We start from the raw sequence: 25,214 nt of genomic DNA, 5'->3' as shown, positions 1-25,214 counted from the left end.
ATGCCAAGAAACATTTGGAATGTTCCCTATGGTCCTTTCTACATAGCGCTCTGGTAGTCAAAGACAATATGTCCTTCTAGAGGAAAGCATCATCTTTTCTGAATGGACCTAAGTCTGCTTTAGAGTTTACAGTCCTGCTAGAAGAGTGGGTATCTCACTTCGGGAACCTGTATGCTCTAGGAAATAAGGAGGAAGAGGAGACTGTAGGCATGAGGGAGATTGTACCATCTGGGACTGTGGAAGCTCTAGAAATATCTTTTGAGGAAACCCTAGTAGCTATTAGCTCCTGTATCCCAACCAGAGCTCCTGGCCCTGATCGAATCCCTACTGACTAACAAAGAAGAGGATCTAGAAGTTTGGATCCCATACATTCGGGTATGGAAATCTCTATTTCCTGGAATTCATCTAAGGTCATACTCCTTTATAAGAAAGGAGATAGGGCAAACCTGGCCAGCTACTGGCCTATTAGCTTAATTGACTCTGCAGAAAATCTTCTGCAAGCAGTTATTGGCCCTTGACCAGAATTGGATCTCAGAATAAAATGTCCTGTCTGATTACCAGGTGGGTTTTCATGCCAACATCAGTACCCTGGACCAGGTCTTCCCCTTTATCTGCATTTAGTGGAAATACGTTTTTATTTAATGGGGGTGGGGAGGGCTATATGAAGCCTTCGTGGATTTGCGCATAGCCTTTGAGTTAGTCCCTCAATCTAAACTCTGGAAGGTGGTGGCAGAGTTGGGACTCCCTCAAAATTTATTAGATATTCTTATTCATTGCACACAGCAAATAAAGCTCCAGTTAGGTGGGGGGGGGATAGACAAATGACCGAGCCCTTCATGAAAAACCGTATAGTGAGACAGGGATGCCTTTTTAGCTCCCACTCTGTTTTTGCTATTTATTAATGGGTTAGTAGATTTCCTTGACAGGGATGGGTGCAATGCCCCAAAAGTTGGGGAGATAAGAGCACACGCTGTACGCTTCGCCGATGACACATTAGTAATATCAAAGTACCCACGAGGGCTCAAATTGCTACTAAACAATTTTAAACTTTTCTGTGATGAGCGTGGTTTGGAGCTCAATGATGCAAAAAATGAAGTACATGATGTTTGCCAAAGATACTTCAAAGCCGTCTACGAGACGTATGTATGTAGGGGACCATACTATAGAATTAGTTTCTGTCTTTGACTAGTTGGGGATTTGTCTAACATCTAATTTATGTTGGGCACCCCATATAGAGAATATACATCTGTCCCTAATCCAGCAGACTTCCCACAAGATCTACATCAGTGACCAGTGTAAGAGGGCAGGACTGTGATATGGCAGATGTAATAACACTTTTGGCCTGTGTCTACCATAACCCTTTGGCAGTAAGCCATTCGTCAATACAATAAAATAACACTTAGTGATAGTCTTTTGGTGTACTGTGGACTTGTGTGTACACTGGACTTGTATATCCCATGACTTTAACATGAAACAGAGAAGGCAGGGGCATGTTTCAATTATCCCAAATCCTTTGATAGACACTCCACTGGTGAGAGCATGCAGAAGTCCTTTGTAAAGCAGTTGTATCCCCATCAGTGCGACACCCCTTGTATCGTGATCGCATCCCTAAGCAGAGGTCCTTATTAGCCATCATCCAATGCAATTGTAGTTCGTATCTGGTGAAAAGCATGATCTGTGTGTTCCCTCCTACCCCCACACCCCACACACTACAGAGCTGAGCTGTTACCACATCTATTGGGATGAGGATTTACCATTTTAGGGTCTCTTGCAAGACACTTTTGACTACATAAAAGGGTTTGAAGCCCGCCTGTTGCGTACCATTTGTTGACTTGCATGTCATTCTTCTCTATAGCCTTGTAATTTGCATATGGCTGGGTCCAAACTGTGGTGGCGCAGTGAGCAAAAGAATGATGGATTTAAATCAGATCTTTTGACTGGGGGGTGGGTGATTGATTTTCTCAGCATTCCACCCATCATTTGTTGCTGTAGCACTTTTCGCCCTAAGTGGGATGGGTATGCCACTGGAGGAATGAAACTCTGAAACCAGTCCCACCCAGGGTGCTTGTTACTGGTCCAGTTAGGGCCCGGCTTGGCAGTTCAGGCTGGACTGTTCCTATGAGGAGCATAGTCAAGACTGGTTTGCATATGGCTGGTTTCAAACTGGGGTGGCGTAGTGAGCAAAAGAAAGATGGATTTAATCCAGCTCTCTGGACTGAGCGTGAATTTTTGATTTACTCAGCATTCCGCCCATCTTTTGTTGCAGTAGCACTCGTAATCTGTCAAGGCAGGGTTAACATAATTTCCTTTCCTCTCTATAGAGCAGGGACCAAGCACTGATTGATTCAGCTTAATCAGTGCCCGCCCGCTGCTCTAGATGTGATTAAGTTACTATTTTGTTCTGTTTAACTGTTAGTCCCCTGCAAACAGAAGACGGGTGACCGGAAAAAACGTTCCCAGCAGGACAAGCAAAATTGCAAAGATTTATTTTCTAAAGTTAAATTTCTTTTATTTTGCTAAATCTTCTTTTCTCACTTTGTACTCAAGTTTTCTTTTGTTTTTGCTTATGGGCGCAGTTAAAAAAAGATAAGTATTATCTTTTTGGAAAGCGACATTGTTTCTTACGTTTTATTTCTGAAATGATTTAACACATAATCTTGCAGTACACCCAGTACATCCGCCCCAATCTGCCCCACTCCAATCTCTGCTCCCCAATCTGCCCCACTTGAGTCCAAAACAATATGCTCCACTTCAATGCAAAACGATCTGCTCCACTCCAATCTAAAATAATCTGCCTCACTCCAAAACTCTTTGCCCACTCCAATCTGCCCAATTCGGATCCAAAACAATTTGCCCCACATCAATCTACCCCGCTCAATCCAACAAAAACTCCTCCACTCCTATCTGCCCAACTCCAATTCTCCCTAATCCACTCCAATCAATCTACATCACCCAAATCCACCCACTCCATCCTAATCCAACCCACTCCAATTCACCCCACACTAATCCAGCCCAGTCCAATCTACCCCACTCCAATCCACTGAATATAATCTCCCTTGCACAATCCAAAACAGTCTACCCCACTCAATCCAAAACAATGTCTCACTCCAATTTAAAACAATCTGCCCCACTCAGCTCCAGTCTGAAACAATTTGCACACTCAAATCTGCACCACACCAGTCTGCCCCAAACTAAAACAATCTGCTTCACTCCAATCTAAAACAATTTGTCCCACTCTGCTCCAGTCTGAAACAACCTGCCCACTCAAATCTGCACCACCCCACTCTGCTCCAACCCAAAACAATTTGCCTACTCAAATCCACTCACCCCCATCTCAATCCAGTACACCCCACCCAATCCACCCCACTCACTCCAATCCACCCGCCCCACACCAATCCAATTCACCCCACTCCATTGCTCCTCACTCCAATACACCCAACCCCATTTCAGTCCATCCTTCTCCAATCTAATAGACTCCATACAGTCCACCCGACTCCAGTCCACCTCACTGCAGTCCAATTGACCCTCCCTACCTCAGTCCACCCCATCCAGTACAGTCCACTCCACTCATTTCCTATTTATCCAAGCCACTCCAGTCCACCACCCTCCACTTTAATTCACACCACTCTAAACAACCCTACTATAATCCAATCCACCTCACCCCATTTCAATGCACCCCACCCACTCCAATCCACCCCGCTCAATCTAACCCACTCTACGGCAATCCACTCCATTACCTCAATCCACTCCAACCCTCCCTCTTCCACCCCACTCCACTCTGAGACACTCCACTCTGTCACTTCTGCCACTGAACTCCCCATACTCACTCTACTCCCCCCACTTCACTTTAAGACACTCCCCAACACTAACTTATAGTCATGCTTACTGAACAGCAGCCACACTGGTGTACAACATGGCAAAAACACATTGCCAAAGCCAATAGCTCTTGTATAGGTGAGACCTATTGGCTTTAAGAATGCTTGTTCCTACCTTATGTCTCATGATTCTGCAAGCAGCAGCGTTGACTGTACTTTGTCATAGCTTCTAGATCTCGTATTGACCACAGTTGTTTTGGGCGATACTCGCTTTGAACGAGTTTCTTTCTGCTGCTCTGGGCTCTGGATCCCTCCATTTCTTTGGCAACGCGGCCACCGGCTCCACCATGGACCTTGTCAGCTGTTCTTGGTGCTAGTGTCCCACAGTGAAACAGTTGAACCGGTGTCCCTGCTCTTTTCCAGCCCTACCTATCAGATGGATAACAGTCTCCGAAGGGATGGGAGGAGCTACGCCGGCAAACATGATGGCCGCTTAAACTTTCAGCTCCGCCGACCTTCTTGCTTTGTGCTTATATCCTGTATTTATCCTGCCTCCGAGCCGTGTCCTGCTGTGGGAGAAATGAAGCTGCCCTCGTTGGCGTGTTTTCGGGAGTGCTACTGGCTGGGAAAGTGACGAAGCGTCCTCGCCTAGTCTCCGGCCTTTTGTGTCCATGAGACCGGGACATTGAGTGCGGGGGGCGGCCGGCCCCTAATGGAATAACAACGGCCATCCGCGTTGGGGAGGAGTCGGCCGGACGGAGTGACCCTTCTGTGCTGGCTGCTCCTTGCTGCAGCCATCCAGCCCACCCGGCGGTGTCGTGTAACTGTGGGACATCGCGGATCTGGGGGACTACGTTGTATTTGGTTCACTGTCCCTGAGCTGCCCGGACAGTTCCTTTGTGCTCCCGAGGCTCTGTCTGGCGACGACTTAAGCTTCGCATGGTTGGCGCCTGCTACTGAGCGCTCTGGGTCACTGTTGCATCCGCGTCGGCGCCACCAATCGTGACACTATGGAGCCCGATGGTCCCGAGGTCCCGGTCCGATTTTACTCCGGTGAGTGGCGGTGTGGAGACCGGATGGACGCATGTGAGCGTGGTGTTCGGGCTTGTGAGTCCCGCTCTGCCGAGGAGCCTCACGTTGGGAAGAGTGCTGGAGCCTCTGTATCTGGGGCAACGCTGGGTATCAGCGATGTTCTTGGTGCTCTAGGTGATTTGCGCATTGCCCTGATTTGTCGTGCCAGGGATCTGGAGAGTAAGCTGGACGCCATTGCTCCCACTGTGTACTGCGCTGGCTGTGATTTTCCTCGCTTGCGGGACACTGCGCCACACCCTGCACCCGAACGCGGTGAGATGCTTTCCCCGGTGGCTATGGGGACTTTGAAGGACCAGGATCTCGTGCCGGCCGCAGGACTGATTGCTACCGACGAGGGGTGGTCCGGTGATGGTGGCCCAGCGTTGTGTGTGGAGACTCGATCCCGAACGCCGCGTCCGACTATTCAGCTGTGGACTTCTGGGGTGACTCCCCCTCTTCTCCTGGAACTTATGCTAACGGACTTTGGTGGCTTATTGTGGCGCTTGGGTCCTTCCCGAGGGGTCTCTGATCTCACATTGATCCAATATGGCGGCTGGCCGGCTGGACTCCGCTGCCATAATCGATCGCAGGGGACAGGGCTGAGGATGTTCTTTCGAGTACTGGTGTGCAGACGGCTGGTGACCACGCGGGACTAGCTGTACAATGACTGAATCGAATGTTGGCTCTGTATTGATTTGAGGGTCTCGGCTCGGAGGGTGGGCGACTGGAAGCTCATATTCTAATTTTCTCTCCTCCTCCGCTTTCCTTATTTTCTTTTCTTCTTATATTTCTCCTCTCTTTTCTATTTCTTCTCTCTTCTATATTTCGGGTTTGGATGCTGGGCGACAGGCACGCTGCTAGGGGGGGTAGGCTGTAGCCATCTACAGTTGTGCGGGGTGGGGGTTTGGGGGAGGGGTTTTCTTGTTTTTTTCCTAATTTGTTTCTATGGCCTTTTTTCTTCGCTCTTTTGGTTTTCCTTTCACTTTCTTCTTTTTCTGGGTTTGGGATCAGTCGGTTGGGTTATTCCCTGAGTTTTCACTGATTTGTCGTACTCTGTGTCCTAGCTGTTGCTGCATTATTGGTGTAAATGGGCGGACGCCTACTTGATGCTTGTAGTAATTGTATGCATGTATACCCTGCATCTCTGATGCATTGCCCAGGTCTTATTTGTGATCGTCTTCATTATGCAGGACTTATTGTTTGGCTTGCCCATTATATGACTATTTATTACGGTTAGGCACCTGATTCCCACATTCTTTACGTTATATTGGAGTTTTTTACGTTCTTGATGTCATCCTGATTTCAAAGTAAAATTAAACCTCACCTATCCGGCAATATGATCGATGTATGCCGTGATTCTATGTCTTTAATGTGCTGCCGTGCCCCTGGGATGTTCGGCTAAATAGCGGTGTACACTTTTGCGTCAATAAAGGTTTAAAAAAAAAAAAAAAAAACAGTCTCCGAAGGACCGTGCATATAATTTCTGCAACTTTATCGACTCGACTGCCCCGGGGCAACAAATTCTGATCTGGAAAGCAATCCTGTCCCTTAGAAGCACAGAGAAACCTGCTGTACGATAAGGAAAATGTATATAAAAATGCGAGTGTTATTTCCGGTACACAGTTGCTGGTGTATTTTTCACTTCCTTGTCTACATACACACGGACTTATCGGTTGGGTCAAGTTGAGTGTAAACAAATCAAAGTGTATAAAACCCACCCTAAGCACTCCCTTAGCAAGGAGGCATTTGTCACACTTTATCAGTGCACACTGAATCACATCTTTGGTAAAGATTAACATAATTTATCAAAGTTCTGTTTTAGATCATGTAGGAAACCTATCGCCCATTTTGAAACACAGTGAAGGTTAAACCGTGGGTTGGGCATTCTTTAACTGTGTGGCAAGGACACAGACAATGGATTTACAAAGAAAATCTGATCTAGGCACCGTTAGTCGTTATCAATTCAAGCTCGGCTTTCTTTGTTTCATTGCTTTCTCGTGCTATTTTACTAATTTAAGAACAATTAGTCACAACCCCTCTGCATTCCAATGTAGCATCATTCTAAAACAGCCGCCCAAGTGGGCTGTGTTATGCAAAAATAATATACATTACCTTAAAACATACCTTCGATTTATGAACAGCTGCAGGCTATTGGTGTCAGGGAGAGGATTCAAATAAACGTGATATAAACAAGAGAGCCCTAACACTGATGTGTGTTTCTTTATGCAAAACATCTAAATCCCACTCCCCCTCCCTGCAGATTACTAGGTAGTGCCGAATTAATGCAGGAGTTGGGCACTCGCTTTTTTGTGACCGAGACCTATTTTTCATCACCAAACTTTGAAGCAGAGTAAGGGGAAGGCAGAAAGCGAGCATTAAGGAGGAAGAGAAACCTAAGAAATTATAGAGAAGGGGAGAAACCATTGGTGAAAAAGAACTTGTAACAGTGAGAAACACAAACAGAATGTCTAGGGTTATGGAAGAGAGGCATGACACTTAGGGTCACTGAAGAAGTTGTGTGCTGTTCTGTTTCTCACTAGAGAGAATAGCAGCTACCTGTCTGGCCATCGGCCAGTGCCTGAGAGGTCACTGAGTTTTCCTTCTGGCAACTCCTTGGACCTGATTCACAAACTGTACTTTGTAGCACGTTTTGTAGTACTGAAAAATGTACTTCAAACATACTTCAAAATGTACGTTTTACCTATACTTTTCTGTGTAGAGATTTCTGTACCAACTGAGGAGTCTTCGCAAGTGTAAGTATAGGTTTTAATAGTAAATGTGGGAGGGACACAATGGCGTGAACGGGAGAAGGGGCAGATTTACTACTACAGGGGTGGGATTATGGAGGGGTAAGAGGGGCGTAGGGAACGTCAGAGAGGGGGATTCGGGAGGGACGTCACCCACCCACACAAAAAGTAAGCAAGTTGCTTGACTCTGGGGGAAGATATGTAATTTACCCTTTTGTATTAAATTTACACTGAAAGTAGTATACTTACACCGAAGTGTAAACTTACTCAAGTGTAAGTTACCTTTGTGAATCAGGCCCAGAATATCCTGGTACGCGACAGGTCAGAAAACTTCTGTCACATCTATCCAGTTCAATCTTTGCAGCAGTTTATGTGCAGATTCGTCAGATAGGGTCGTAGTGATTAGTAATAGCCCTGGCTTGGGGTAAGCAAGGGGAAGTTATCCCCAGGTCCATTTCAGGCCAATATATCTGCATTAGCTCCAAATCACAATGAGTCGCAATTACGACGATCCTATTTAATATTCATTAGGTAGGTTGTTTTGCGGGCCCCTGCGAATGTACAATTTGCAATGCAGCATGATATTTTATAGGTCACATCCACATGCACTCTGTCTGCAAATCACGCACCAGGCCAGCAAATTAGCTCTGCTGTTGTGGCTTTTATTATAACTTTGTGTTTATATTGTGATCTATGGGAACTATGTTTAGTGTGTGTTTAGGGTATGAAACTGACATCTTTCTATGTGAAAGAATTACTGGGCTACATTTTCTTCCTTGTTTTGAACATCAACTAAATTCCTATGCCTGTGCTTATTATTGACATTGTTTATGAAGGTATGGATGCAATGCATTAACAAGGAGACCCCGTGTACTGAACGTTCATCCACTGCAGGGCACGGAGCGAGCCTAGCTGAACGGTGACTTCACCATATGAAGACTTCACCATGTGCTCTGTGTTTTCGGATCATGGTTCGTGAATGGTCATTAACTGTTATTGTTTTCTTTCTGTCTGGTTCTCTCTTAGTTGAGTCGAGGAGTTACGGGATGGGTGCAGCGAACTTTCCAGAGCACCCAAGCAGCAGCCGCGTCCCAGAGTCCTTGTGCTGCTGATGACAAGGTCACAGACCCTGTCCCAGAGGACTCTCCCGTGTGCTCATATAATGAATGGGACCCATTAGAGGAAGTCATTGTGGGAAGAGCCGAAAATGCCTATGTGCCTCCATTCTCAGTGGAAGTTAAGGTAACAATCTGAACCAATTGATGTAAATGAGCTCTGCCTTTATCAGTGAGTTGTGTGCCCTTCTGCAGATATGTTAAGAGTGTGAAGTAAAGTTAGGGCCTCGTGTAGAGATGAACAGTGAAAGTACATCTGTAAGAACGTCATATCCCCTAAACTCTGCTTTCCTCCTCAATGTTACAAGGTGGGGAGAAGTCATGTGGTCCTTAGCCTTCCTGATGGTGGAGCCACGCCAGCTCCTTCTTTGCAAGTGTCATCAGGCAGTCAGCATGCTGCCTGCCGGAAATAGCGTCAGCCAAGCTGCCCCGCGAGTGCTGGCTGGTATGTCAGCAGATTTGGCGGCATCATCCCTGAAGGCAGCGTTTGTCATGTCATCTCAAATATTAATCGAGTGGGGCTTCAAGTAAGCTACATAACTATAGAAGCTAAAAAGCTTTCTTCTTATGTTCACCAGGGGCGGCTGGTGACATTTTACAGGGGCGCAAACTGATTTGAAAGTGCGGGCCCCAGGCCACTCAGGCCGGCGGCGACCCCCTCCCCACCCACATACACACACTCAAAGAAATTTATTCACACACGCATACATACAAACACATCCATTCACAACACTCTCCACCAAACATTCATGCATACACGCACGCTCGCACCAAACACTTTAAAATAAAAGAAAAACACACACTCTTACCTTGCTGCCGGTCCCGGTCCGCGCCACCTCTGGGCTCTGCTCCCCACATGTCACAGGCTCACAGCGCCCCTGGCCAATCCTGGCGCCAGGGGTACAGGTACCTTCTCACCCGCAGCACGCCCATTAGGGCTCCTGATGGGCATGCGCAAGGCCGCAAAAACACAAGTGCGCATGTGTGGGCACGGGTAAAAATTCACCCTCCGTCCCCACGCATGCGTACTTGTGTTGCCGCCTGTACAATCATATCAATCAATCAACATGACGCCCGCCCGGCGGTCTGACGTCATGTTGATTCATTGATATGATTGTCATGAGGGAGCTGCGGGCGGCGGCGGGCAGGGGGGGCTACGCCCCCACGCCCCAATGGACGAACCGCGCCTGATGATCACTCTGGCGGTGACTGCACTTGCGGTGAGTCTCCCTACCTGGAGGCATACAATGGCTCTCCAAATCCTTCACTGCTGTGCCGCACTGTAAAGCGTCTGATAATTAATAATATAGTGGTTTCTAAAGGAAATTATTTTTGACTGGTAAGCCATTCTTCTCTGCAGTCTCTACGCCACTCTACTCTACTTCCCTCTACTTTGCGCCACATCTAAACTATGCCACTGCATTCTACGACGCAGCATTGTATAGTGCTAAATTCAATGCAAATACACTTTATGCCACTATACTCTGAAACACTCTACACCAGTCCTCTCTACTCCATGCCACCCTATGTATCTCTACACTATGCCACTCCAAAACACTACACTCTGCCACTCCACACTACAACACTCTATTCTGCTCTTCGCCATTCTGCTCTACAACACAGCATGTGACTCTCCTCTATGCCACTAACTTTTAGCCATGCTGAATAGCAGCCACGTTGGTGTACAACATGACTAAAACACATTGGCAAAGCCAATAGCTCTTGTCCTGCTTTTCTGGTAGGCTCGACAAAAGATCATGTGCACCTCGTTCTCCTTTTTGTGGTCACATGCCGGGCACGTCTCTGTGGGAGACCGACAGGACCATGCTTTGGTAAAAGACATTAAAGGAAGGGTCCCATACCTCCATTGCAGGAATAGTTTTCTTGTTAGGGCAGGAGTCATACCATCCAAAACATTTTCAAGGTTATATGAGTCTTTAGTTGTGATGAAGCAGTGTGTAAGAGAACCCTCTCGTGCGCTATCCAGGGCTCGAGAAAGCATTTTATCATAGTATGCTCTGGACAGCGCTTTCCTTGGAATCCTGGTGCATGTGCTTTCCGGGTCTGACCATAATTCTGGTAGTCTAAGGGTTTCGCAAGTTCTCTTGATGTATTTTAACCAAGGGATCTTGGTGGCATTGGGTAGGGATAAAAATTCCTGTAACTCAGATCTATAGGAGGGAAGGTCTTGGCTGCTCCAAAGACGATGCCAAAATGTTAGTGGTTTGAGCCCCAATTCCTCCGTGATAGGCCTCAGACCCAGATCCAGTCTCAGGGGCAGGAGTGGGGTACTTGGGGGAAGAGCTGTCAGCTGCCTCAGAAATTTATTCTCTGTGGTTAGCAAAGTGGACGATGGAATGTGGCCCCACATCTCTCCCCCGTAGGTGACCCTCCCCCGTGCCTGTGCTTTATAAATTTGAATAGCAGGGCTGAGAGGGCGATATGATGACTTGGTCGCAATTCTCATAATACCACCCGCCTTCTGGGCCAATTTCATGTTCGCCTTTGTCTGGTGTTCCCCCCCACGTGAGGTTTTGGTTTAGTTATCCCCAAGTACTCTATTGTGTAAACCCTTTCCAAGCGCACTGTGCCAAGCAAGGGGTTTGAACGCTTGAAGGACGTGGGGTTTAGGATCATAAATTTTGTTTTCTGCGGGTTAATTTCAAGTCCCCTTTCTGTACAGAATTCCAGGAAACCGTCTAACACCCGCTGTATACCCATCGGGGATTTGGACAGCAGCAGGGTGTCATCCGCAAACATGATTGCGGGCACCCTGCTGCCGCTCAATTTTGGTGCGTCAGTGTTTGCAATCCCCGCCAGGTGCGCGATTACCCCGTTCACAAAGAGGAAGAACAGGGTCGGTGCAAGCACACAACCCTGTCTCACCCCTCTGCGAACGGGGAATCTTTCAGTTAAATTACCACTTCTCCCGCACCTGACGCGTGCGAAGTTGTTTTGATGTAGTTTTATCAGGATTGAGAGGATGTCTTTCGGGACGCCTAACTCTTCCATTACCCTCCACAGTTTTGATCTTGGCACCAGATCGAAGGCGGCACGTAGGTCCACGAAAACCGTGTACAAGGTGCCGCCCTCGATCAATGCAGTCCTCCGATACATGATGTTTGTTAGAACCGGCTATTTCTGGTAGGCTAAGGCTGACGCCGAAGCCAGGCAGAAACCACCATTCTAGTCAGGGCAAGGAAGTCACACGCCAAGATAACCCCTGCTCACCCTCTAGGTAGCTTGGCACGAGCAGTCTAGGCTAAACTCGGAGGCGATGTGTAAAGCATTTGCGCCAGCGCACAACAGCAACAACATACTAGGTACACCACAAAAGAGACTCCACACAAGGTTATATTAAAATAACTTTTGTATTGTCAAAACATATCTTATAGAAATCACACATGTACATTGTGCCAACTGGCACGGTCATATTCACAAGGGATTATTTACAAGACAGGGCCACATGGGCCACTGTCAGAATCAACACTTCGCAGATATAGAAATACTTGTCAGAAATTAGAATAAAAGTATATAAACTTCACTGTAACACAAAGTAACAGTTATAGATCACATCCCGTATCTACTGGGAACAGGTAAGTACCACCTACGCAACCCTAAACCCTTAGGAGACTGTCACGCAGGGGACCAGGACCTCACTAGGACCACCTGTACTAAAAAGAACAACACCCGAAGTATCACACAGCATTTAGGGGTCTAAGAAAGAACACATTACCCATGATGCATAAATATACATTCAGAGGAGTAGTAAAGAAAAACACATAATGCATAAACCTACACATTCAGCGGTGTTAAGAATAAAGCACATGATGAAATAAAAATACATTCAGAGGTACCAGAATAATACAGTAGCGCAAAAGTCACATGATGTCTACAAACATTCAGAGGTGCAGGAATAACACATGATGCAAGGAAATACATTCAGAGGTGCAATAACCATACAATTGCGCAAAAGCTCACATAAGCCACCACCTGTGGCAGTCCCTAGGCCAACTGGCCTTGTTGGGGCTAGAACGCCCTGAGTCTCAATGTCAGGGGCCTAAACGATGCAGGTGCCCACTACTTGCTGGGCACCTGGGAACACTCACAAGGGCCTAAACGCTGCAGCTGGCACTAAGTGCTGCGCAGCTGTGACTGGCCTGGCACCACTGTGCCCTCTCTGTCCCTCTCAGGGATTCCCTCTCCATCTTGCGCCTAAACGGTGCAGCTGCCCACTATTTCCACGTTGGAGCCACACAGGCTCTGGCATTACTCGTGCCCAACGTTGGAGCCACACAGGCTTCTAAACTGCAACTGCCCTTGGGGAGCCTCGTGGGCTCGAGCCAACGTTGGGGCGACCCACTGCCATCCGGGGCCGCCCTAGATGCACCCAAAGTCAATTATGCCCCTACGAGCCTCTGGGCTCGCCAAACAAGATGAGGCCCCTTGAGCCTCCCTGGGCTCGCAAAACGCGTGGGGACGACCCACTGCCAACCGGGGGCGCCCTGCGGGTCCTTCCTGCTATGCTTGCCCCACGCCCCAGCCGTAGCCACCCCCGAGCCCTCTGCAGAGCGGGGCGGCTGCGCACACTGCACCAGCGAGGTAGGCGAACTCGCACTTCAAATCCCAGCCGGCTTCCACTCACCGGCTCCTTGGACGTGGGAGTGGGGGGGGGCAGCGCGTCTCCTTCACCTCGCCCGGCAGCAGCGCTTCCCTCGAGGGTGAAGGTGGGGCTCTTCCAGCAGCACGGAGGCCTCGCGGCGGGGGCGGTCGAGCTTCTTTCTCTCTGCAGGGCTCCCTCGGCACACGGGAGCCCTGCCAACCGGCCGCCTCGTCTCCTCGGGGCTCCCTCAGCCGAGAGGTGCCCCGCGCACCGCCGCCATCTCCCGCGCCTTCCTTTCTTCTCCCGGGGCCGCCTCGACCAGCCAATTCCGTCGCGGCCCCGCTGACGAGTCTCCTCTCCTCCTCCAATCACGGCACGACCAGGGCCATGACGCTGCGCCGCACGGGCCTATCCCGTCGCGGCGTTGGTGAGGGGGCTCGGCTCTCTCAGCCAATGAGAGCGCGGCGCCTTCGGTTCTTTAGGCAATTCCAAGCCCGGGCGGCGGCGGTGAATGGGAGGCAAATGCCGGGTGGGCACCGGTTTCTTTAAAAAAGAATATATCGAGGTAGGCACTCGATCGGCCCAATCAATCAAATAAACAGAACACAATAAAGCGCTCCTAAGCGCTATGGCCAAGGATAAAGCGCTCCTACGCGCTAGGGGGAAATCAAGCGCTCCAAAGCGCTAGCAAACAGGCAGAGCGCTCAGGGGGAAGCTCAGCGCCTCCAGGCGCTAGAAACACAGTTCCAGCGCTTTCCACAGAAAAATGCAGCTTCTCCATGCTGCAATGGTCCCAGAGCTTCCCAGGGGTAAAGCCAAGTCCCCCCATCAGCCCAGGTAGGGCAGAGGGGTCCCCCAGGAGTCCAGGGATCCAGGAGAGTCCATCAGGAGTCCTCCAGGCATCCAGGGGCTGGGCAGCGCCCACCCCAGGTAGATTCAAGTCAGCCTCAAGAACAAGACAAGAACAAGAACCTTTTGGAAGGGGACACAGCCCCTTCTTATACACAGAAAAGGCTTTGAAGTCTTTGTGCTAGCGAGCCCTGAACCCTGGGTGTATCTGGTTTCCCTCTCCTGTCAGCCTCAGGTCAGAGGTGACAGTGGGCCATCAGTAGGGAGAGCCAGCATGGTGGGCTGACAGGCACAGCCCGGTACCACCAGATGCTCTTTCCTCCCATCCCTGACAGCAGATGGGGGCCTTTCATCCTGGGGCTGCCTCCGACCCCCTCCGGGGGCCCTGCAGCCCCTGTCCCACTCAAACCAGACAGTAAATCCACAAGCAGGCCCAGGCACTCCTGGGCCAGGCTCATCACCCAATCACGTGCCAGCAGACTCACTACACAAATATGCCAAGTTCTAAAAGTGGCACTTCTAGACTAGACACAGCCATGCCGCATATACCATTATGCAGCATTCATTCTCACGAGTTCACACATATCAAACTCGACCCTGCACTCCCCACGCATCAGGAATCTACCATGGGCATACATATTCCCCATTCATACCTATGGGAGGGCAGGTCGCTCACCACACATACACAGAGAGCACACGCACTTTACACTGTACCACAGTGAAAAAGTGCGCAGAGGCCTAAAAATCACCAACCCCGGTTCCAAAAACAGGCTGGGAAAAAGCAAAAAGTCTCGGGGTGAACCTGCCCAAAGGACCGGGTCCAACACATCCCCCTTCCAGCCAAAACACAGGGTAGACCAATCACTACACTGATGGACTTCACTGCTTTGGGCGACAAAACACGGGACACGGGCCTGCACGGCAGGGCCACCCTCCAGTTTTTCGCCACTCTGAACCCACATAGATTTCCCTCAACAAAAGCTCTGACACAACTAGGATACCCCGCTGGTACCCACTAGTCATCCACAGCCAGGACCAGGCCCTAGGCCATCCAAATGTCACAGGTCCTAACCAATCCACAGAGGGGGGGCAGTAGCCCCTGGCACACAATAGCCATTCTCCACTCTCTTTCAGTGTAGCTACACTACCACTGATCCTACAACCTAGGGACCACACCCTCAGGCTGACTAGAGGTCACGGCAAGAATGCCCCACCCTACCTCTACTCCACCAATGTTAGAACTGGGGGTCTCTAGTTGGCAGAGGTAAGTACCTTAGACCAAGTAGGGACCCTTGCTTCCAGTCAGGGTGAAGGAATAACCCTCACAGGGAAGCACTCACCAGAACACAACTCTCCTACCAGATCAGGACCTCACTCCGTCACTGGTCTACCACCTGGAAACTATTCCACTTCTGAGGTACAAAGCACACAGCACAGTCCCTCTTCAAGCAGGTGGGGGACACAGCACACAGCAAAGTCCCCTTTCCTCTACCTTAGTGGAAACAACAAACTGCAGGCGGGCCCCAGAACACACAGCAAGGGCAGCCCCCTCGGTCTCTTCAGCTGATTCACTTTGGTAGAGTTCCTCTTGACCTAGAAGTTTCCTAATCTCCAAACCTAGGATTTAAACCCTCAAGTTGCACCGGGGTCAGAAGTACCCCGTCCTTCTGCACCCCCTTCCAGTTCTGCACCCTCCCACCTGGGAGCGGTACCCCTGGAAGCCAACAACCGGTCAGGACACTGACTACAGATGCCCTTCCCTCCAGGTCAGGCTGAACCTGAACCTGGCCTCCCCCCTCCTCAGGGAGCGACCTCCAGAGGCCCCAAAAAAATGGTCAAGCACTCTAGACGGTCAAATGCCCAGCGAACCAGGACTTCTGCACCCTCCACTTAGGAGCGGTACTACCAACACCAGGACCGCCGGAGTTCTGATTACAGACACTCCCCGTCCTCTGGACACAGGAAGATCCTCTTCAAATGACTTGTAAGTACAGCCTAGGCCCCCGACCTGGCGCTCCCTTAGGGAACCCTCCAGGCCCTGAGACAGGGTTTCGGGCCAACGTGGGACACACCGTCCCACACTCACTCCGCCTCCACTGAGACAGGACGCGAGCCCCTACACCCCTACCATCCTAATGGGACTTAGCCGGGCTACACATGAACCTCTTCACCTACACAGGATCATCAGATACACAAGCCACTACTTTTAGAATCACTCCCTAATGCCTCTGTAAGACGTCTAGCACACCGCCAGACACCCACCTTCTTGTCCAATGCCTCTGCAGAACCTCCTGCACACCACCAGAGGTACACCTCACGTGCAAGCTCCTTAAAAAAAAAACTCACACGAACTCCTCCAGTTCAAAACACCACTCATCCACACACTCCCCCTCCAGACTGGTGAGACAGTTCCTCACTGCCTCTGACTCTCAACCTGTCACCCTCTTACTGAGCACCAGGCACCACACTCTGGGAACTGGGAATGGGAATTCACGCACTGGACACATTTAAGCTGCCACCACTGGATCCTACCCTACTGGGGAATCCAGACACACACACTACACTCAGGGAATAACCACCCTCCTGAGCAAGCAATTTCTCCTCCACCCTCCCTCTCTTCCATCTACCCACACAGGGACAGGAACAGGAAATGGACACTGGACCCAGCAAGGGATTCCTAATCTATGGGAACCTCCCCTCTCTACTGGCGTCCCGCCCTGTCATTTTCTCTCATCTGCCACTAAAGATAAAGCGCAGGAACACCATCCGAAAATGACAATCTTGAGGAAAAACAAAATCAAAAACAATAAACCCAAACATGTGACTATCTGAAAAATGCAGAGTTTTGTAATGTAGCCAGTTGTCGCTATGGCACTGCGCAAACACAAGTCCAAATCCGCACCGCTGACCAACAATGTTAGAACCGGCTATTTCTGGTAGGCTAAGGCTGACGCCGAAGCCAGGCAGAAACCACCATTCTAGTCAGGGCAAGGAAGTCACACGCCAAGATAACCCCTGCTCACCCTCTAGGTAGCTTGGCACGAGCAGTCTAGGCTAAACTCGGAGGCGATGTGTAAAGCATTTGCGCCAGCGCACAACAGCAACAACATACTAGGTACACCACAAAAGAGACTCCACACAAGGTTATATTAAAATAACTTTTGTATTGTCAAAACATATCAGATAGAAATCACACATGTACATTGTGCCAACTGGCACGGCCATATTCACAAGGGATTATTTACAAGACAGGGCCACATGGGCCACTGTCAGAATCAACACTTCGCAGATATAGAAATACTTGTCAGAAATTAGAATAAAAGTATATAAACTTCACTGTAACACAAAGTAACAGTTATAGATCACATCCCGTATCTACTGGGAACAGGTAAGTACCACCTACGCAACCCTAAACCCTTAGGAGACTGTCACGCAGGGGACCAGGACCTCACTAGGACCACCTGTACTAAAAAGAACACCACCCTGAGTATCACACAGCATTTAGGGGTCTAAGAAAGAACACATTACCCATGATGCATAAATATACATTCAGAGGAGTAGTAAAGAAAAACACATAATGCATAAACCTACACATTCAGCGGTGTTAAGAATAAAGCACATGATGAAATAAAAATACATTCAGAGGTACCAGAATAATACAGTAGCGCAAAAGTCACATGATGTCTACAAACATTCAGAGGTGCAGGAATAACACATGATGCAAGGAAATACATTCAGAGGTGCAATAACCATACAATTGCGCAAAAGCTCACATAAGCAACCACCTGTGGCAGTCCCTAGGCCAACTGGCCTTGTTGGGGCTAGAACGCCCTGAGTCTCAATATCAGGGGCCTAAACGATGCAGGTGCCCACTACTTGCTGGGCACCTGGGAATACTCACAAGGGCCTAAACGCTGCAGCTGGCACTAAGTGCTGCGCAGCTGTGACTGGCCTGGCACCACTGTGCCCTCTCTGTCCCTCTCAGGGACTCCCTCTCCATCTTGCGCCTAAACGGTGCAGCTGCCCACTAATTGCTGGGCAGCTGGAAAATCATCAACACTGCGCCAGGGCCCTCACTGGCCCTCAGGCGCGAACTGCGCCACGCTGGAGCCACACAGGCTCTACACACACCTATTTCCACGTTGGAGCCACACAGGCTCTGGCATTACTCGTGCCCAACGTTGGAGCCACACAGGCCTCTAAACTGCAACTGCCCTTGGGGAGCCTCGTGGGCTCGAGCCAACGTTGGGGCGACCCACTGCCATCCGGGGCCGCCCTAGATGCACCCAAAGTCAATTATGCCCCTACGAGCCTCTGGGCTCGCCAAACAAGATGAGGCCCCTTGAGCCTCCCTGGGCTCGCAAAACGCGTGGGGGCGACCCACTGCCAACCGGGGCCGCCCTGCGGGTCCTTCCTGCTATGCTTGCCCCAGCCGTAGCCACCCCCGAGCCCTCTGCAGAGCGGGGCGGCTGCGCACACTGCACCAGCGAGGTAGGCGACCTCGCACTTCAAATCCCAGCCGGCTTCCACTCACTGGCTCCTTGGACGTGGGGGGGGGGGGGGCAGCGCGTCTCCTTCACCTCGCCCGGCAGCAGCGCTTCCCTCGAGGGTGAAGGCGGGGCTCTTCCTGCAGCACGGAGGCCTCGCGGCGGGGGCGGTCGAGCTTCTTTCTCTCTGCAGGGCTCCCTCGGCACACGGGAGCCCTGCCAACCGGCCGCCTCGTCTCCTCGGGGCTCCCTCATCCGAGAGGAGCCCCGCGCACCGCCGCCATCTCCCGCGCCTTCCTTTCTTCTCCCGGGGCCGCCTCGACCAGCCAATTCCGTCGCGGCCCCGCTGACGAGTCTCCTCTCCTCCTCCAATCACGGCACGACCAGGGCCATGACGCTGCGCCGCACGGGCCTATCCCGTCGCGGCGTTGGTGAGGAGGCTCGGCTCTCTCAGCCAATGAGAGCGCGGCACCTTCGGTTCTTTAGGCAATTCCAAGCCCGGGCGACGGCGGTGAATGGGAGGCAAATGCCGGGTGGGCACCGGTTTCTTTAAAAAAGAATAAATCGAGGTAGGCACTCGATCGGCCCAATCAATCAAATAAACAGAACACAATAAAGCGCTCCTAAGCGCTATGGCCAAGGATAAAGCGCTCCTACGCGCTAGGGGGAAATCAAGCGCTCCAAAGCGCTAGCAAACAGGCAGAGCGCTCAGGGGGAAGCTCAGCGCCCCCAGGCGCTAGAAACACAGTTCCAGCGCTTTCCACAGAAAAATGCAGCTTCTCCATGCTGCAATGGTCCCAGAGCTTCCCAGGGGTAAAGCCAAGTCCCCCCATCAGCCCAGGTAGGGCAGAGGGGTCCCCCAGGAGTCCAGGGATCCAGGAGATTCCATCAGGAGTCCTCCAGGCATCCAGGGGCTGGGCAGCGCCCACCCCCGGTAGATTCAAGTCAGCCTCAAGAACAAGACAAGAACAAGAACCTTTTGGAAGGGGACACAGCCCCTTCTTATACACAGAAAAGGCTTTGAAGTCTTTGTGCTAGCGAGCCCTGAACCCTGGGTGTATCTGGTTTCCCTCTCCTGTCAGCCTCAGGTCAGAGGTGACAGTGGGCCATCAGGAGGGAGAGCCAGCATGGTGGGCTGACAGGCACAGCCCGGTACCACCAGATGCTCTTTCCTACCATCCCTGACAGCAGATGGGGGCCTTTCATCCTGGGGCTGCCTCCGACCCCCTCCGGGGGCCCTGCAGCCCCTGTCCCACTCAAACCAGACAGTAAATCCACAAGCAGGCCCAGGCACTCCTGGGCCAGGCTCATCACCCAATCACGTGCCAGCAGACTCACTACACAAATATGCCAACTTCTAAAAGTGGCACTTCTAGACTAGACACAGCCATGCCGCATATACCATTATGCAGCATTCATTCTCACGAGTTCACACATATCAAACTCGACCCTGCACTCCCCACGCATCAGGAATCTACCAAGGGCATACATATTCCCCATTCATTCCTATGGGAGGGCAGGTCGCTCACCACAAATACACAGAGAGCACACGCACTTTACACTGTACCACAGTGAAAAAGTGCGCAGAGGCCTAAAAATCACCAACCCCGGTTCCAAAAACAGGCTGGGAAAAAGCAAAAAGTCTCGGGGTGAACCTGCCCAAAGGACCGGGTCCAACAATGTTTAATCTGAATATTTGATCAATTGTGGAGACCCCCCTCCTGAATCCTGCCTGGTATGGGCTCAGGGTATCGGTCTCCTCAAGCCAATTCTGCAAGCGGTCCAATATTAGCCTACCGAAAAGCTTCTGGGATACATCAATGAGGCTTATTGGGCGATAGTTGGCTGGGAGCAGAGGGGATCCCTTTTTAAATATTGGGAACACCTCTGCACCCAGCCAAGTATCCGGGACCTCCATTCCCCTGAGGATCGCATTATATATCAACAGGAGATAGGGGGCCCATATCCCTGGCTCCTGCTTAAAGACATCTCCTGGCACCCCATCGAGCCCCGGGGCTGTGCCTACTGCCAAGCCCGCAATTGCGGCCCGAACCTCTTTTTCCGTAAAGGGTTCCCCCTCCTGGTCACTCGCTATAATGCGGTGGGGTATGCTCAGGGCCGCGTCTTCTATTGCGTATAGGGACTGAAAGTGATTTTGCCAAACGCTCGGGGCAATGTTGGATTCAATTGCCGACGGGAGGTCTTCTGACCAATTGTTGACTAACCGCCAGAATTTTCGAGAGTCTTTGGTGACTAATGCACCAGAGAGTTCCTCTCAGTGTTGTTGATCCCACTCGGCCTTGGCATTTGCCAACAGTATCTTATATGCCCGTCTTCTGGCTTGTATCTCCTCCCGACATCTACGCACCTTAATTGCGAGTAGGAGTTCACGTTTCGAGTCCCGGCATGTGGCATTGTACCAGGACTTTTTATGTATCCTACTAGTCCTAACAGTGCCATTTGCAAAGAGAGCTAACTCCAAGGCACTTATTACTTCTCCGTGGGTTCGCCATAGCTGCTCTCTATTTTCCCCATTGCCTAGATCCTTACCAAGAACGAATGCCTTTTCCAGCACAGGGGTAATTCTGGCATAAAGCCTGGGTAACTTGTCGCCACTTGTGGCCAATTTTCCCCACCTAACTCTCCTCCTATTATTCTCCAGGAGTAACCCTGTCCTTACACTTTCTTTGTCCTGTCCCATGTCCTCGATGCCTGGCATGGCATATTCAAGTTCGAGGGCATAATGATCACTGTCCCCTCTATCCAATACCCTGAAGTCGATGATTCGTGACCAACAAGACAGTTGGACTAGGACATAATCTAGTCTGGATTCCTTTCCTGCTTTATTATAGGTGCACTTACTTGGAATATCTGATTTAGTACGCCCATTACAAGCCCTTAGACCATGGTTAAGGGTAAGGGCGGTGATCTGCAATGCGAGGGAAGTCCAAGCTCTTGGTGGGGGTGCCACCGTGGCAGGTATCAGCCATCTTAAATCCTCCTCTAGGGAGGGTCCATCAAGAAGGCCAAGCAGTGGCTCGTAGTGCGAATTCAGGTCCCCTCCAACCACATATGGGAGGTCTCTTGGGATTTCGCTCAAGAAATCCGAGAGTTCCTCAATGGTATTCGATTCGCGTAGTGAAACTACAGGTCGCCAATAGACATTTATTATCATCAGTTTGGAAGAGTTTGGCCATTCTAACAGGACAGGTAATATGTCTTCGGAATCGACTGTTAGCTGTCTGGCCTGACAGCCTAATTGAGAGGCTACCCAAGTTGCCAACCCTCCTGACGGTCGTCTCCTTCCCCCCCATTCAGACAGGTTTTGAAAACACTGCAAACCCCGGGCATGTATACTCCTCTCTTGCCCAGGTTTCCTGGAAGAGGCAAATACTTTTTGAGTTAATAAAAGAAGCCCACTCCGGGCAATCCATTTTATTGCCCAGCTACATTCCATGAAATCAGGTTGAGTGTTGGAGGTCTTGGAGATAAGACGGTGCCAAGATGGTCATTCTCTTTTGTAACGAGATTTGCCATTGGATGTTGTAGCGATTCCCCCTGACCAGCCCCTAAATTACTACCATTACCCAATGTATCTGCTATAGAGTGACTGGGGTCCTCACAATGTGTAAGATCATTAGGAGCAGTTATCACTTCTCGTGAAACCTGGGGTTGTTCACAGAAGATAATTCTATCCTCACTACCATCTATTGTATAGGATTGATGCTGGTCCCTACCTTTGGGCTCAAGCAGTTCGTCAACCATTTCAAGGCTGCTGTACCTATTAGAGGTTGGGAGTTAAGCTGGCTGGTGAAGTCTATATGGCCCCGGGACTCCTCTCACTCTACCCCCCCATCCACCCCTCCTCCTAGAACTAATCTCCCATCCCTCTTCGTCGCCATATGGGGGTAAATGTTCAGGGACCATACTCCTATGGTAATGAGTGTCCCTCCTCCCAGCACGATTGTTCTCCCACTCTTCCAATAGTTCTTGATGGTACCCCCATCTTTGGTCTTCTAATGTATACATGTTCGATGGGTAGAAGAATGAGAGAGGGAGTGACTGGATTTGGCTCCCTTGGTCTTCGGGGGCCCAGCTACAGATGTAGGAGGCTGTCCTGGGTTCTCTAAAATTGACCACCACACAATCACATCTGAATGTTTTTCTCGTGTTTCCAACCCAAATAGTCCGTCTCACCATAAGAACGTCACTAGTCGTGCCTTGCGGGAGAGGTCTATATATAGACAACCAGTTGATGACTTTGTTCTTAAGGGAGGCAGTCGTCTCTGTAGCGGTAGATTTTAGCTCAGGTACACCCACCAAGATTACTGTGTAAGGGGACGCCTCCGGTGGTAGGCTCACAGGTTTAGTTTTACGGAGATTATTTGGCATGTTATCTAGGGGTTTTAAGTCACTCTGCAATTTGTCCGAGGAAATGACATTATCTTTGGGGTGTGCAGTTATATTTTGGGGGGGAGTGGTGGTGCCTGAGTTTGTGTAGGTGAGATGATTTTATTTGTAGTAGCCAAGGGTTGCGGGGTCTTGTTTTTATTGGGTTTGTGTTGTGTGTGTTGCGAAGTAACTAGGCCATTTTTCTTCGTTAAGGTTGTGGAATCAATACCCTTTTTAAACTTTGGTTCTAACCCCCCTTTAACTCCCTTAGTTTCTATTTTCAGGCTATCTGCCAGCTGGACTGTAGATTTTTCGATGTTGCATGGGCAAGAGCTATTGGTTTTGCCAAAGCTTGTTTTCTACCTAAAACCCCTACCCAGGCCTAACTATTAGCTTAATAGGTATGCACCTTCTTAATAGGTATGCATATTAATGATCTTGCCAGCCTAAAGGTATTGCATTTCATCTCACACTTTTTAGATCATTAAGTTCAGCGCTACATTTTCAATCCAACACACCCTCTCAGTCTGAACTCAAAGCACAGATTTCCTTTCTGTTCTCTTTTCCTTATTGTCCTATTGCTATTTAACAATATATGCTTAACAGACAAGATTATCTTCCAGCTCTTATACTCCATTCATACGTCTTTTGTAGGCAGTGTGGTCCTTCCAGTCACCAGGCTTTCACCCTAGATGTCATAATTGAATCCTTTTTTCTCTGTTCAATAATCCTAAAAGCTTGCTTAGCCATGGCACATCTTCCTTAACAAAGCACACAATCCACCTATTACATCCCCAAATCGATAGAATACTCACCCAATTCATTGTTTTCTGTTACCACGAATTGTGCAGCCTTCAATCCTCAGGCCTTGAGACCCTCCCCTTGTAGTTCTGCAAAGTTGCAGGAGCCATGTGTCCAGATGTTTCTGATATCACATTTGTTAGCTGGCCTACAAACTTTCTGCTGTCTACAATTTGTAACACAAACTCTCTGTTGTCCACCTCAGGCTTCTTTATTCAACAAGACCAGACACACCCTCCTACATTTCCTGCTATACTACCACTGTAAAGGATACAACATGGAGAAGTTATGTCTGTACAGGCATGCATCCACCATCGTTCTTCTCATCCCAACTAGAATAGTGCCTACACCCTGGAGCCACACATTTTCAGTAGAGTCTAAGATTCTCTGAGGCTCAAACAAATCAGGCAATCTGATTGGCTAAAGATCTTATTCTCTCACTCTCTATGTTAAGTCTTAGCGAGAACAACTACCTTCTTGTGTCTGCTTTATTGAAAAGCTCATATAGTGCCCATATCAGACAAGGTCATGCAAGCCACCTGATTATTAGCCTTATAAGGGGCATTTACACCCAGTTAGCCTTGTGGTGACTGCTCCAAGCATGCCTACCTTGGGGCTAGAAGGCATGCCCACCCCAGATTCTTTGAGTGGCGGCTGCTAACATTTGAAAATGGTGAGGCATAAAAGTTGTGGATGAGTTTAAAGTAGCAAGTGAGCAAAGCGAGTGAGCCCGGGTGACAAAAGGGGGGGTGGCGGGCTTCTTCCCCTGAGAAAAGTTTGAAAAAAAGTGTACCAAATAGTGCATTTTATAGCAAGTTTTAATAAAGAATTTAGTGACAAATCAAGGTGCTTTATATAGTAATTGTGGACGTGTAGTCTTGAAATATTTAAACACATTGGGTACTGCCTCATATCTCATTGAATTATATGTGCTCAACGGCTACTATAGTATGCAGATTGTACACTGCGACAACTTCAGACTCTTAAAAGTGTGTGCTTGCCCAGTGTCTTGCACTGTGTGCAGAATTGACACACTTTTGCTCTGAATCTCAATTGCAACTGGAATACCTGACCATTGCCCTCTGAGCTCTACACAGAGGGCAAGAATTGGATGGCTTGTATCTTAAACACCTTTTTGACCCACTGGCAGGTACTACGAGGCCTTCAGCCTCAAATCCAGAGCGCTGATTGCTGGCCATTTATGAACAGCTGGTGGATATTCAGTTTGAGGTATGCACTATTAAAGAGTGATATTGGGACACCAAAAATTCTCAATCATGGGTGGCACCCTCATTAACATTGTCTACTCAGTTAAAAGCCTGCATTAGACAAGA

At 49.5% G+C, this 25,214-nt stretch overlaps 1 protein-coding gene across 1 annotated transcript in view; it reads left to right on the top strand.

Moving 5' to 3' along the window:
* LOC144826427 (glycine amidinotransferase, mitochondrial) overlaps positions 1 to 25,214 on the top strand; it is a 69,318-nt gene that overhangs the window by 6,438 nt on the left and 37,666 nt on the right. The window contains exon 2 of the mRNA XM_078684750.1: positions 8,660 to 8,875. Within this exon, the coding sequence (XP_078540876.1) occupies positions 8,660 to 8,875 (216 nt within the window). The remainder of the gene's footprint in view (positions 1 to 8,659; positions 8,876 to 25,214) is intronic.

The sequence above is a fragment of the Lissotriton helveticus genome, chromosome 3_2 (genome assembly GCF_964261635.1).
Source record: "Lissotriton helveticus chromosome 3_2, aLisHel1.1, whole genome shotgun sequence".
NCBI classification, from domain to species: Eukaryota; Metazoa; Chordata; class Amphibia; order Caudata; family Salamandridae; genus Lissotriton; species Lissotriton helveticus.
This window is presented reverse-complemented; position numbering and strand designations above follow the sequence as displayed.